General features: G+C 44.1%; 1 protein-coding gene and 1 pseudogene across 17 annotated transcripts in view; one reads left to right on the top strand and one right to left on the bottom strand.

The window, feature by feature from the left end:
• Positions 1 to 15,028, top strand: part of BCL2L13 (BCL2 like 13) — a 226,624-nt gene that overhangs the window by 82,432 nt on the left and 129,164 nt on the right. For 12 of the 16 annotated variants that reach the window (XM_084878598.1, XM_084878588.1, XM_084878599.1 and 9 more), the window contains one exon: positions 1,191 to 1,260. The exons of the other annotated variants lie outside the window; for them this stretch is intronic. In XM_084878598.1, the coding sequence (XP_084734724.1) occupies positions 1,191 to 1,260 (70 nt within the window). The remainder of the gene's footprint in view (positions 1 to 1,190; positions 1,261 to 15,028) is intronic. 16 annotated transcript variants of the gene reach the window in all.
• On the bottom strand, positions 2,954 to 3,412 carry LOC311620323 (parathymosin-like; annotated as a pseudogene). The gene has a single exon. The product of its transcript is annotated as a parathymosin-like (transcript).

Below are 15,028 nucleotides of genomic sequence, written 5' to 3'. Positions count from 1 at the left end.
AAGTGCACGAATCCTTGCACCAGGTCTCTAGTATGTTGGTAATTTGCCCACAAAAGGAGTTTACATTTTACTAAATTTTTTATCCAAGCTGTTCATTCCTTCATATGTTACTTGATTTTCGAGTGTTTTGTTGTTATTGTTAATTTGCACATGAAACCAAGACTTAAAATATAGTACTTGTATTTACTCAGTAAATTATTGAATCCCACACTGCTGGTGTGGCTTAGCAGTTGAGCCTCCACCCAGGAAAAAAGAGGTTGCTGGTTCAATTCTCAGTCAGGGAACATACTCAGGTTGCGGGCTTGATCCCCAGTAGGGGTGTGTGCAAGAGGCAGCCAATGGATTATGTTCCTCTCTCATTGATGTTTCGATCTCTCTATCCCTCTCCCTTCCTTTTTCTCTAAAAATCAATAAAAACATATTAAAATTATTAATTGAGCATTGTTGTTGCTCAGCGATTTGAATTTTGGCATAACTAAAATATTCATGGAAACAATCAGAAAGGCTTCTCTCTCTGCCCTCTAGGATTTTATGTTATAAGACACCAAATTAAAAATAGAGCTCGGTTTATTGGACTTGTTTATTCCAAATTCTTGTATCCTCAATTTGAAAAATGTTCCAGTGACATGTCTCTTTAATTTTTAAAAAATATATATTTTATTGATTTTTTTACAGAGAGGAATGGAGAGGGAGAGAAAGTTAGAAACATCCATGAGAGAGAAACATCGATCAGCTGCCTCCTGCACGCCCCCTACTGGGGATGTGCCGGCAACCAAGGTACATGCCCTTGACCGGAATCAAACCTGGGATCCTTCAGTCCACAGGCTGATGCTCTATCCAGTGAGCCAAACCAGTTAGGGCCCAAATGTTTATGTTTATCTACAATATAGAAATACTGTTGGGTAACTTTAATGCAATTATAAAAATTTATTACTACTTTTTATTACTACTTGTTATGTTAACTGATTTCCAGACTGGTAACATGATTCTCAGCCTCTTCAGAATGCTTGAAGAAAAGTGTATACCAAATGTAAAAGGCCATATATCAATACAAAACAATATGTTGAATTATCTGTATTAGTTTTGCAAAAAGTTCATACAACATTAGAATAATGACTGTACATTTATTCACCTGGAAATTTAGAATTTTTCTACTTAGTGACACAGACTTTAAAAAAAAATTTCTACAGGCCAGTGACATATCAGTCATATCGGGAATGTACTCTGGAGATCACAGTTCATGCCAGCGGCTGGAATAAGGTATTAACAAAATTATCTCTTCTCTTATAAGATTTTAGTGTTTTAATGATAAAGTACGGGAGGAACTGCTAGCATCCTATAAGAAAAAACTGTTAGAGTCATTATTTGATGCATAAGTCCATTATTTTGATGTGTAAAGTGATTATTTTTTTTGAGAACACGATCCATATTTTATTTACATTTTAAGACTAACTTTAATCTCAAAAAACACATATCCACTCACCAATTTTCTTTTGGTTGATTTCACTTAAACTTAAATGCATGGATTGTCAAACAAAGATGGTAAACAAATATTTACCATGTCTGTTACATGTAACACACAGAAACAGCTTTCAACAGAAATTCATTGACCTTTCCCATGACATCTTTTTTATTATAAATACAGTTATCAAACAATCCTGAATACATATATATGTATATATATTTATATATACATATATATGTATATATATATTTATATATATATATATATATTTTTTTTTTGCAAAATATGTTTTACTGTCCCCCCCCATTGCTCCCCTCCACCAGGTTCCTACCCTTCCCCCTCCCCATACTTACCCCCCCCCCGTACTTACCCCCCCATACTTACCTCCATAGGTGTACACTTTTTCTTCAGTCTCTTCCCACACCCCACACTCCCCTTTGCCCCTGAGGATTGTCAGTCCACTTCCTTTCTATGCTCCTGATTCTATTATATTCAACAGTTAATACTGTTCATCAGATTTTTTATTCCCTTGGTTTTAGACTCACTTGTTGATAGTTACGTATTTGTTGTTCATAATTTTTATCTTTACCTTTTTCTTCTTCTACCTCTTAAAGAATACCTTTCAGTATTTCATGTATTCCTGGTTTGGTGGTGATGAACTCCTTTAGCTTTTTCTTATCTGTGAAGCTCTTTATCTGACCTTCAATTCTGAATGATCGCTTTGCTGGGTAGAGTAATCTTGGTTGTAGGTTCTTACTATTCATCACTTTGAATATTGCTTGCCACTCCTGTTTGGCTGCATAGTTTCTGTTGGGAAATCAGCTGACAATCGTATGGGTGCTCCCTTGTAGGTAACCAACTGTATTTCTCTTGCTGCTTTGAATATTCTCTCTTTGTCTTTTGCTCTTGGGATTTTAAATATGATGTGTCTTGGTGTGGTCCTCTTTGGATTCCTTTAGATTGGAGTTCTGTGTGCTTCCTGGACTTGTAAGTCTATTTCTTTCACCAGCTGGGATAAGTTTTCTGTCACTATTTCTTCAAATAGGTTTTCAGTATCTTGCTCTCTCTCTCCTGGCATACCCATAATTCTGATGTTGTTATGCTTGAAGTTGTCCCAGAGGCTTCTTACACCATTTTTAACGTTTTGGATTCTTTTTTCTTTTTAAAAACAGAAGTGCAACCATTTCTTTATTAAATTATACAAAAAGGGGAGGAGAGGGGACAGCTGTGGGGCTTCGTCTGGCGCTGTCTCAGAGAAGGGGATCTGAAGGAGACCCAGGGATCAGGCAGGGTAGGGATGGGCAGGACAGAAAAGTATGATGCAGAGGTTCTGAAGGAGAAGCTATTGGAGGAGGAGTGGGAGTGAGGGAGGAAGAGAAAAAGAGGGAAAGGGGGCAATTGGGGACCAGCTGGGGAGCTCAGATGGAACAGTTCAGGAGGTGGAACAGTGGCAGAATAAGGATGGAAGGTGGGAATGAGAGGTAGGAATGAGAAGAGGTGGGAATCAGAAGGCTGGGGAGAAAGTGGGCAGTAGCTCTGGTGCAAGGCCTAGAGCAAGGAGTCAGGTGAAAAGTGGCTGCACGGAACTGTTCCTGCCCCATCCCCAGGCTTTGAGGGGCCTCATTCCCCAGCCCATTGGCAGAGGGCTCATGCTGGTGCCCCATTTTCTGTCTTCTGCCGCTTGGGATCAGCTTCATCCCCTCTTCAGCAGCTCTCTTCAGTGTGGGCCCCTTGTCATCGTCATCTTCTTCTTCCTCATCTTCTTCTTCGTCCTCAGCAGTTTCCTCTTCTTCCTCCTCAGCTCCATTCTCCTCCTCCTCCACCATTTCTTTCTTTCACTATTTCCAGCTTGCCTTCTCCTCCACCTTCTCTTTCTTCTCCTCCAGGTCCTTGGTGCTCAACTTGGCCACTGCCTCCATGCTCTTCTCCGACATGGTGCTGGGGATGGCGGGGATCCAGGGTCCTGTGGTTGGGCTGGAGAGGCACTGGACGGCGGGAGGTGGCTGTGGCCAGAACCTGGTGTGGTGGTGGCAGTGGCAGTGGCAGTGGCAGAGGCAGCCGCTAAGCCTGGATTCTTTTTGCTTTTCCGGAGAAGTAATTTTTGCTTCTTGGTATTCTAAATCTTTGACTTGATTCTTGCGATCCTCTAATCTGCTTTTAGGTCTCTGTGTAATATTTTTTATTTCAGTCAGTGTATGCTTAATCTCTAGTTGATCCTTTTTCATATCCTTGAGGGTCTCATTTAATTTATCGGCCTTTTCTGGGAAATTCTTGAAAAATCTTATAACTGTGGTTTTGAACTCTATATCCAGTTTTATGCTTTCCTCCATTTCCTTCAATTATGGCCTGCCTCTTTGTCTCCACGTTTTAGTTGCTTCCCTGAGTTGATGGAGTTGCTTTGTGTACTAGGTGTCCTAGCAGGGCCCAGTAGCTCAGCCTCCCCAGTTACCTGAGGTGGACACTTTTGGTGCACCCCTTTGTGGGTTGTGTGTGCAGTCTTGTTGTTGTTAAGCCTTAATGGTTGTTGGTATCATTGGGAGAGTTGACCTCCAAGCCAATTGGCTCTGAGGATCAACAGTGTTTCCTCTGGGAGAGCTTCTGTGCTCAGCTTGGATTGGGCAGAGTCTCAGGGTAGTGCAGAAAAGCCTTGGTTTCCCATCAACCCCGCCCTAAGAGGGCCCTGTTCTCAGTGTCCAGCATCAATGGCTGCATGCACCTCAGAGAAGTCTGCTCTCGAGTTTTGCCCGCTGCCAGACAGTCCAGTTTCTCCCTGACCAGAGCTGGATTTCAGTGCAGCCATGAAGTTTTGTTTTCCTCCCAAATGAGAAAGCTAGACACATGTTTGCTGCTCGCTCTCTCTGTGCACCGTGAGTAAGCCAGCTGCGTATTCGGCCTCCCCCCCTTTCCGTGCGCATGGGTCTCTGCACCTCCACAGTTTTTGAGTTTCAACGTCCTCCTGTCTTTATTTCTAGATGCAGAATTTCCATTCAGCCAGCTTTCCAGTGACTCTGTATTCCTGTTGTAGTTTTAAATTTGTTGTTGTAGGCAGCAGTATAAGTGTTTACCTTATGCCACCCTCTTGGTTTCTCACTGAACATATTTTTGATACTATTGGTAGTTAGGACCCACATCACTATTAAAATAATTTGAGACAATATTCATTCTATCTGCTGCTTTAGACAATTTAAATTGAAGCTTTCACTAATCAAAATGGATAAAGCATGCCATTTCTCTTTTTCCTTCTTGAGATTTTTACTTTTTAGTAAAAATCACCATACTTTTATCTTGTAAACCTGAATTCTATTTTTAATGCTCCAGGTTTATGTTTGCTTGTTTATTATTTATTTATTTTTAATAAATCTTTATTGTTCAGATTATTATGTTTGGTCCTCTTTTCACCCCCGATAGCTCCCCTCCACCCAGTTCTTACTTTACCCATGCCCTTAATCCCCGACTGTCCTTGTCCATAGGTGCAAAATTTTTGTCCAATCTCTTCCCACACCCCTCACATCCCCTTTCTCCTGAGAATTGTCAGTTCATTCCCTTTCTATGCTCATGATTCTGTTATATTCACCAATTTATTCTGTTCATCAGAATTTTTAAAAAACTTATTTTGAGACTATGCCTATTTATTTATTTTTTTAACGTATATTTTATTGATTTTTTTACAGAATGGAAGGAAGAGGGCCAGAGAGCTAGAAACATTGATGAGATAGAAACATCGACCAGCTGCCTCCTGCATACCCCCTACTGGGGATGTGCCTGCCCTTGACCGGAATCGAACCTGGGACCCATCAGTCCACAGACCGATGCTCTATCCACTGAACCAAACCAGTTTTGGCCAGATTTTTTATTCACTTGATTTTTAGATTCACTTGTTGATAAATATGTATTTGTTATCACTTTGTTGTTCATAATTTTTATCTTTACCTTTTTCTTCTTTCTCTTCTTAAACTATCAGATAATACTGGTTTGGTGGTGGTGAACTCCTTTAGCTTTTTCTTATCTGTGAAGCTCTTCATCTGACCTTCAATTCTAAATGATAGCTTTTCTGGGTAGAGTTACCTTGCTTGTAGGTCCTTGCTTTATTCATCACTTTGAATATTTCTTGCCACTCCCATCTGGCCTGCATAGTTTCTGTTGAGAAATCAGCTGACAGTCATATGGGTACTCTCTTATAGGTAACTAACTGTTTTTCTCTTGCTGCTTTTATTTATTTACTTATTTTATTATTATTATTTTTTTAAATAAATCTTTATTGTTCATATTATTACAAATGTTCCTCATTTTTTCCCTCTCCATTGCTCCCCTCCACCAGGTTCCCACCCCACCCTCTGCCCTTTCCCCACCCCCCCCCTGTCCTCATCCATAGGTGCACAGTTTTTGTTCAGACTCTTCCCGCACCCCCTACTCCCCTTTTCCCTGAGAATCTTCAGTCCACTCCCCTTCCATACCTCTGATTCTATTATATTCAACAGTTAATATTGTTCATCAAGTTTTTTAATTCCCTTGGCTTTTAGTTTCGCTTGTTGATAGTTACGTATTTATTGATCATAATTTTTATCTATATCTTCTTCCTCTTCCTAAAGAACCCCTTTCAGCAATTCATATAATTCTGGTTTGGTGGTGATGAACTCCTTTAGCTTTTTTTTTTTTTTTTTTTTTTTTTTAGTGAAGCTCTTTATCTGGCCTTCAATTCTGAGTGATAGCTTTGCTGGGTAGAGTATTTTTGGCTGTAGGTTCTTTGCTATTCATCACCTTGGATATTTCTTGCCATTTCCGTCTGGCCTGCATGGTTTCTGTCAGAGAAATCAGCTGACAATCGTATGGGTGTTCCTTTATAGGTAAGTACCCGTTTCTCTCTTGCTGCTTTTAATATTCTCTCTTTGTCTTTTGCTCTTGGGATTTTAATTATGATGTGTCTTGGTGTGGTCCTCTTTGGATTCCTTTTGTTTGGGATTCTGTGCGCTTCCTGGACTTGTAAGTTTATTTCTTTCACCAGGTGGGGAAAGTTTTCTGTCACTATTTCTTCCAGTATTCTTTCGGTATCTTGCTCTCTCCCTTCTTCTGGGACCCCCATAATTCTGATGTTGGTTCACTTGAAGTTGTCCCAGAGGTTTCTTACATTATCTTCAACTTTCTGGATTCTCTTGTCTTCTTGCTTCTGTGGAGGAATATCTTCTGGCTCTTTGTGTTCCAAATCTTTGATTTGATTCTTGCGATCTTCCATTCTGTTTTTAGGACTCTGTATAATATTTTTTATTTCAGACAATGCATTCTTTATTTCTTGTTGATCTCTTATTATTTCTTGTTGATCCCTTTTCATATCCTAATAGGTCTCATTTATTTTATCAGCCTTTTCTAGGAAATTCTTGAAAAACCTTATAAGCGTGGTTTTGAACTCTATATCCAGTCGTTTTTGTGCTCCATTTCTTCCATTTGTGATCTGTTTCCTTGTCTCGGCATTTTCTCAGCTTCCCTGAGTTGGTAGCCTTAAAAGTCTCTGTGTTCAGCTTGGACGGTGTTGAGTTTCAGTGTGGAGCCTACAGCCTTGGCTTCTGTCAGCCCCGCCCCACAAGGCTCCTGAGTCTCAGTATTCCTCAGGGTCCTTCAGTACTCGTTGCAAGCACCTCTGAGAGTAAGGTGCCCTCTAATTTCATGCACTACCATACAGTCTAGGCTCTCCCCCAATGAGCCCGGAACTGGGGTTCAATTCATTTGGAAGTGGGGTTTGGAGCAGTCTGGAGCTTTTGTCTCCTTCCCGCTAGGGCAATCCAGTGGCACAGTCAACCGCCCGTTCTCTGCGCGCAATGTGCACGCCTCTGGGACTTCCTTTTGCCACTCCCCTGGGTTTCCGCCTTACAGCCCAGGCTCCCTCTGTATGAGCCTGGGTCCCCAGGGTCTGGCCTAGAACTGGGGTTCAGTGCTGTCAGATCTGGGGTTCAGCACAGTCCAGAGCTTTTATCTTCTTCCCGCTAGGGAACGCCAACCAGGCACTCAGCCGCCCCTCCTCTCCGGCTCCGTCCTCTCCCCGTGTGCGCATCGTGTCTCCGTACCTTAGGCTTTTACAGCTCCTCTGGTTTTCCTTCTGGTTTTCTCATTGTAGAATTTCCAGTCAGTCAACTGTCCTGTAGTTCTGGGTAATGTCCATTTTGTATTTTATTTGTATTTTATTTAAATTGTTGTGTGAAGCTGCAGTTAGGTGTTACCTATGCTGCAATCTTGGATTCTCCCCCTGCCTTCCTTATTGCCCCTAACTGCTTCTGCCTGACAGCCTGATCACTCCCTAACCACTCCCATTCCAGCCTGATTGATGTCTAACTGCTCCCCTACTAGCCTGTTTTTTGTCTCCAATTTCTCTCCTCTACCAATCTGGTCACTCCTAACTGCCCTTCCCTTCAGGGTTGATCGCCTCCAATTGCCCTTCCTTGCAGGCCTGGTCCCTCTCAACTGTTCTCCTTTGCAGGCCTGGTGCCTTCCAACTGCTCTCCCCTTCTGGCCATCTTGTGGTGGCCATCTGTGTCCACATGGGGGCAGGATCTTTGGCCACATGGGGGCAGCCAACTTGTGTGTTGGAGTGATGGTCAATTAGCATATTACTCTTTTATTAGATAGGATAGAGGCCTGGTGCATGGGTGGGGTTCAGCTGGTTTTCCCTGAAGGGTGTCCCGGGACAGTGTGGGGGTTCCCTTGGGGTGTGGGATGGCCTGGATGAGGGGCCTGTGGTGGTTTTCATGTCAGCTATGCCCCCCAGCAACCCAAGCGGAGGCTTTGGTATCTGGAATTTACCTTCTACAATTGAAACTTTGTAGCCTGGAGCGAAGCCAAGCCTCCTGTACTCTGTGGCTGGTGCCATTTCTGTTTGAATTTGTTTATCTTCTATAATTGAAACTTTGTATCCTTGAGTGGAGTCCTTGGCCGGCCAGGGTGTGTGGAAAGCTTGGTTTCCTCTATTGCTGGCGAAACCCAAGCCTCTCAACTGCTCTCTGTGGCTGCAGCCATTTTGGTTGGGTTTAATTTGCATACTCGCTCTGATGGGCTGGTGGGCATGACTGGTGGGTGTGGTTTGTAGCGGAGGGATGGTTAATTTGCATATTATCTTTTATTATGTAGGACTCGTTCCCCAGTGCATGAAATTTATGCATTGGGAGGGTTCTCCTCAGCCCAGCCTGCATCCTCTCCAATCTGGGACCCCTTGGGGGATATCAGACTGCCGGTTTAGGCCCATTCCTAGTGGATCTGGCCTAAACTGGCAGTCAGACATTTCTCTCACAATTCGAGACTGCTGGCTTCTAACTGCTCACCTGCCTTTCTGCCTGATTGCCCCTAACTGCCCGCCCTTCCAGCCTGTTCACCCCCAATTCCCCAATTGCCCCCCCCCCCCACTGGCCTGGTTGCCTCTAATTGCCCCACCTGCCAGCCTGGTCACCCCCAACTGCTCCCCCTGCCCGCCTCATTGGCCCCAACTGTGCCCCCACCCCCACCCCACCTGCCTGATTGCCTGTTTTTTATTTTATTTTTATTTTTAATAAATCCTTGTTTTTCAGATTATTACAGGCGTTCCTCTCCCCCTGCCCTATAGCTTCCTTCCACCTGATTCTCCCTCCCCACCCCATGCCCTTACCCCTGCCACTGTCTTCATCTGTAGGTGTGAGATTTTTTGTCCAGTCTCTTTCCACACCCCTTAAGACCCCCTTTCTCCTGAGAATTGTCAGTCCACTCCCTTTCTATATCCCTGATTCCATTATATTCACCAGTCCATTATGTTCTTTACACTTTTTATTCACTTAATTTTTAGCTTCACTTATTGGTATGTATTTGATGTCTTTTTGTTCATAATTTTTATCTCTAGTTTTTTATTCTTCTTCTTAAACAATGCCCTTCAGCATTTCATGTAATCCTGGTTTCGTGGTGATGAGCTCCTTTAGCTTTTTCTTCTCTGTGAAACTCTTTATCTGACCTTCAATTCTGAATGATAGCTTTGCTGGGTAGAGTAATCTTGGTTGTAGATTCTTGCTGTTCATCACTTTGAATATTTCTTGCCACTCCTATCTGGCCTGCATAGTTTCTGTTGAGAAATTAGCTGACAGTCGTATGAGTACTCCCTTGTAGTAACTTTCTCTTGCTGCTTTTAAGATTCTCTCTTTGCTTTTTGCCCTTGGTATTTTAATTATGATGTATCTTGGTGTGGTCCTCTTTGGATTCCTCTTGTTTGGGGTTCTGTGCGCTTCCTTAACTTGTAAATCTATTTCTTTCACCAGGTAGGGAAAGTTTTCTGTTATTATTTCTTTGAATAGGTTTTAAATATTTTGCTCTCTCTCTTCTTCTGGTACCCCAAAAATTCGGATGTTGGTATGCTTAAAGTTGTCCCAGAGGCTTCTTACACTATCTTAATATTTTTGGATCCTTTTTTCTTTTTTGCTTTTCTGGATGGGTGTTTTTTGTTTCCTCAAATTTCAGATCTTTGGTTTGATTCTTGGGTTATGTTGATCTACGGTTGAGTTTTTGTATATTCTGTATTTCAGACAGTGTATGCTTAATTTCTGACTGGTTCTTTTTCATTTTTTTGGCATTCTCATTAAGGTCCAGTAAGGTCTCAGCAAATTTCTCAGCGGTTTTAGAAGATTCTTGAGTAGTCTTATAAATGTGGTTTTGAACTCTATGTAGTCCTGTAGTTTGCTTTCCTCCATTTCTTTTTTCATGTCATGTTTCTGTGTCTCTGCATTTTGGTTGCTTCCTTGTGTTGATGGAGTGGCTTTATGTGGTAGGTGACCTATAGGGGTGAGTAGCTCAGCCTCCCCAATCACCTGAGGTGGACGCTCTTGGTGTACCCCTTTGTTGTTCCTGCAGGCTCAGCCGCCCCCAACCAACACCCCTGCCAGCCCTTGCCAGCCTGATGGTCCCCAACTGTCCTCCCCTGCTGGCCCAGTGGCCCCCAACTGCCCTCCCCTACTGGCCTGATTGCCCCCAACTGCTCTCCCCTGCCGTCCTGGTCGCCCCTAACTGCCTTCGTTTGCTGGTCTGATATTGCCCCCAACTGCCTCTGACTGCCTGATCACCCCTAACTGCCCTCCCCTGCTGGCCTGATCTTGTTCCCAACTGCCAGTTTTGAAGATACTGGAATCTCTTTGCTCCCCTGCTCACTTCTGAACACCACACATTATTTGGGGAGGGGTTGATGAAACATTTCAGTTCCTGGCTCCCACAGGCCTCCCTTCCATCCACACCTCTTCAGGCCCAGTCTTTTTTGTTTACATCTCTCCATCCCAGTCTCTCCCAGTCTCTGTCTCTCTTTGTGTCTCTCAGCAGTCTCCCAGGCTTCCCTGCCACCCTTTCTCCTTCTTCCTTTTTCCAGGCTGGGAGGTGGCGAGGCCAGTGGGGTCAGTTCCACCTTCTGCCCGCTCTGGGGCCTCATTCTGAGAGAGGCTCCGAGAGTGAGCTGGGAGGGAGGGAAGGAAAGGGAGAAAATGGTGTGAGCTGGTGGGCACTGTGTGTGTCTGTGCGTGTGTACAGTTATGAGTGTGAGTGCCAGCCCTCCCTCTCCTAGCCCTGTTCCCGCTGACACATTAGAGCCTGCTGCGAGCGCAGACTGGGCACTAAGTTGAGCCTTCGGTCGTGGATGTTATGGACCCTTTATATATATAGACTAGAGGAGCCCCAATGCATAATAAATTTGTGCAGGTGGGGAGAACGGGGGTGGGCCCCTCATCCTGGCCTTCACCCTCTCACAGTCCAGGATCCCTTGGAAGATATCCAACTGCTTGCTCCTTCCACCACTGCTGTGCTCACCAGCCATGAGCCTGGCTTCTGGCTGAGTGGTGCTCCTGCTGTGGGAGCACACTGACCACGAGGGAGCAGCTCCTGCATTGAGTGTATGCCCCCTGGTAGTCAATGCACATCAGCAACTTGTCATTCTGGTTGTTCCACCATTACGGTCACTGGGGTTTTAGATAGATAGATAGATAGATAGATAGATAGATAGATAGGTAGCGGGATGGACTTCTTTTACTTATCAATCCTCCCCCACACATATAAATACATTCTTCCTACTTTCCCCTAGGTTATTTTGAAGTAGATATTAGACATATTATTTTATTCATAAATATATTAGTATGTATTTCTAAGAATAATGTATCCCTTTTTTAACCAGCTGATAATACCATTATTATGTATCAAATTTTAATAGTAATTCCAATAACACATTATCCTTCATATGTGATGGAAAAATTTGTAAATTTGTATTCTTTTAAAAATATATTTTATTGATTTTCCAAAGAGAGGAAGGGAGAGGGATAGAGAGCTAGAAACATCAATGAGAGAGAAACATCGACCAGCTGCCTCCTGCACACCCCCTACCAGGGATGTGCCCGCAACCAATGTACATGCCCTTGAGACCGATGCTCTATCCATTGAGCCAAACCGGTTTCAGCTGTAAAGGTATTTTTAAAAGCTAGTTTGTTTGAAAAGGATCTAAACAAGGCCCTTATATTTGGTTGATATGTCTCTTAAGTCTTTCCTTTTTATTTTCTAGCAGCTTTATTGAGATAGAATGCCTTGCAGTTTACCTTTTTGTGGGGGGCATTAATCCTCACCCTGAGGATAACTTTTCTATTGATTATTTTAGAGAAAGTGGAAGGGAGGGATGGGGGGAGAGAGAGAGAGAGAGAAACACCGATGTGAGAGAGACACATTGATTGGTTGTCTCACGCATGTGTCCTGACCAGGGCCAGGGATAGAACCTGCAACCCAGGTACATATCCTTGAGTGATAATTGAACCTACTACTTTCTGGTGTGTGAGCCAGTGCTATAACCATTGAGTGACACAGGCCAGGGTAATATGATTTACCATTTATATAAATATGTATTTTTTATGTTTTTATTGATTTTACAGAGGAAGGGAGAGGGAGAGAGATAGAAGCATCCTATCTAATAAAAGAGTAATACACAAATTAACCATCACTCCACTATACTCACCAGCTACGCCTACTAACCATGCCCACCAGTCAATCAGAGCAAGTATGCAAACTAACCCCAACCAAGATTGCTACGGCGACACAGAGCAGGAGGGAAGCTTGGGTTTCCCTGGCAATAGAGGAAGCCAAGATTTCCACACACCCTGGCAGGCTCGGGCCTCCACTCAAGGGTACAAAGTTTCAATTATAAAAGGTAAATAAATTCCAACAGAAATGGTTGCCACCACGGAGCAAGCAGGAGGCTTGGCTCTGCTCCAGGCTACAAAAGTTTCAATTGTAGAAGATAAATTCCAGATACCAGGGCTTCTGCTTGGGTTGCTGGGGGGTATGGCTGGCTTGCAAACCACCACAGGCCCCTTGTCCAGGCTTCCCCATGCCCCAAAGTAACCCCCACCCTGATCCAGGACACCCTTCAGGGCAAACCAGCTGGTCCTCACCCATGCCCCAGGCCTCTATTCTATCTAATAAAAGAGTAATATGCTAATTGACCATCACTCCAACACACAAGATGGCTGCCCCCTAGTGGTCAAAGATCCTGCCCCCATGTGGACACAAGATGGCCACCACAAGAAAGCGAGCAGGCAAGGGCAGTTGAGAGGAACCAGGTCTGTAAGAGAGAGCAGTTGTGGGTGATTAGACTAGCAGGGGAGGGCAGTTGGGAGGCACCCAGCCTGCAAGGGAGGGCAATTGAGAGGGACCAGGCCTGCAAGGGAGGGCAGTTGGAGGCGATCAACCCTGCAGGGGAGGGCAGTTAGGGGTGACCAGGCTGGCAGAGAAAGGAAATTGGGGGCAAACAGGCTGGCAGGGGGAGCAGTTAGGCCTCAATCAAGCTGGCAAGGGAGTGGTTAGGGCGTGATCAGGCTGGCAGGCAGAAACGGTTAGGGGCAATCAGGAAGGCAGGCAGGTGAGCAGTTGGGAACTAGCAGTCCTGGATTGTGAGAGGGATGTCCGAGTGCCCTGTCCCAGTGGGATTGGGTCTAAATGGGCAGTCAGACATCCCTCAAGGGGTCCCAGATTGAAGGGGTGCAGGCTGGGCTGAGGGACAGATAAGAGAGAATCATTGATTGGCTGCCTCCTACACACTCCTAATTCGGGATTGAGTCTGCAACTGGGGCATGTGTCCTGACCAGGAATCGAACTGTGACTTCCTGGTCATAGATTGATGCTCAACCACTGATCCACACTGGCCAGGCCAATTTACCATTTAAAGCACATAATCCAGTGGTGTTTAGAATATTCACAGAATTATGCAACTATCATTACAATCAATTTTTGAGAAATTTCATCATATCAGAAAGGTACTCCATATTCTTATAAGTATTGAGCGCTAACCGATTGCGCCACTGGAGCTCCTCCATATTCTTTTGATATCACTCTCCAATTTTTCTACTAACCCCAGCCCTAAGCAACCACTAATATGCTGACTTTCTCTGCAACTTTGATTATTCTTGATATTTCATATACATTGACTCTGTTAAAAATTAAATTTATTGGAGTAACAGGGCTTAATAACATTAAGCTTCAGGTATATAATTTTATAATACATCATTATTATATTCCATTGTGTGCTCACTAAAAGTCTAGTCTCCTTTCATTAGGGTAATATGTTAATCACACTGGGAGAACTTCCAGACGTCCTTCCGGACAAAGCCATGGTGGCAGGGCTGAGGCAGAGGCAGTTAAGGGCCAATCAGGCCAGGAGGAGAGGGCAGTTGGGGGTAATCAGGCTGGCATGGAGGCAGTTGGGGGTGATTAGGCCAAAAGTGGGGCCAGTTGAAGGTGAACAGGCCAGTGGGGATGGGAGAGACAGTTGCGGGTAATCAGGCTGGCAGGAGGGGAGGGGCAATTGGGGGCGATCAGGCCATCAGGGGAGGGGGGCAATTGGAGGTGAAAAGGCGGTAGGGGGGCAGTTGGGGCGAGCAGATTGGCATGCAGAGTGGTTAGGGGCGTGCAGGCAGGCAGGCAGGTGAGTGGTTAGAAGCCAGTGGTCCCAAATTGTGAGAGGGATGTCTGACCCTTGTGGGATTAGGCTTAAACTGGCAGTCGGACATCCCCTGAAAGGTCCTAGATTGGAGAGAATGCTGGCTGGGCTGAGGGACACCTTCTGCCGTGCACGAATTTTGTGCACCGGGCCACTAGAGTTTGTTTGTGTGTGTGTGTGTGTTCGTGTGTGTGTGTGTGTGTGTGTGTGTGTGTGTGTGTGTGTGTGTGTGTTTGTGTGTGTGTATTGTTTTTTAGAATTTTGTTTATTGATTTTTTATTTTTTATTTTTATTTATTTTTTATTTATTTATATATTTTATTGATTTTGTACAGAGAGCAAGGGAGAGAGATAGAGAGTTAGAAACATCGATGAGAGAGAGTCATCGATCAGCTGCCTCTTGCACACCCCCTACTGGAGATATGCCCGCAACCAAGGTACATGCCCTTGACCGGAATCGAACCCGGGACCTTTCAGTCCCCAAGCCGACGCTCTATCCATTGAGCCAAACCGGTTTTGGCTGTTTATTGATTTTTTTAGAGAGAGGAAGGGAGAGAAACATCAATTTGTTTCTATTATTCATAAATTCATTGGTGGTTTATTTTTTAA

Source organism: Pipistrellus hanaki, assembly GCF_964339955.1.
Source record: "Pipistrellus hanaki genome assembly, chromosome: 3".
Classification (NCBI taxonomy): Eukaryota; Metazoa; Chordata; class Mammalia; order Chiroptera; family Vespertilionidae; genus Pipistrellus; species Pipistrellus hanaki.
The sequence above is the reverse complement of the archived record's forward strand: the minus strand, read 5'-3'. Positions and strand labels throughout refer to the sequence as shown.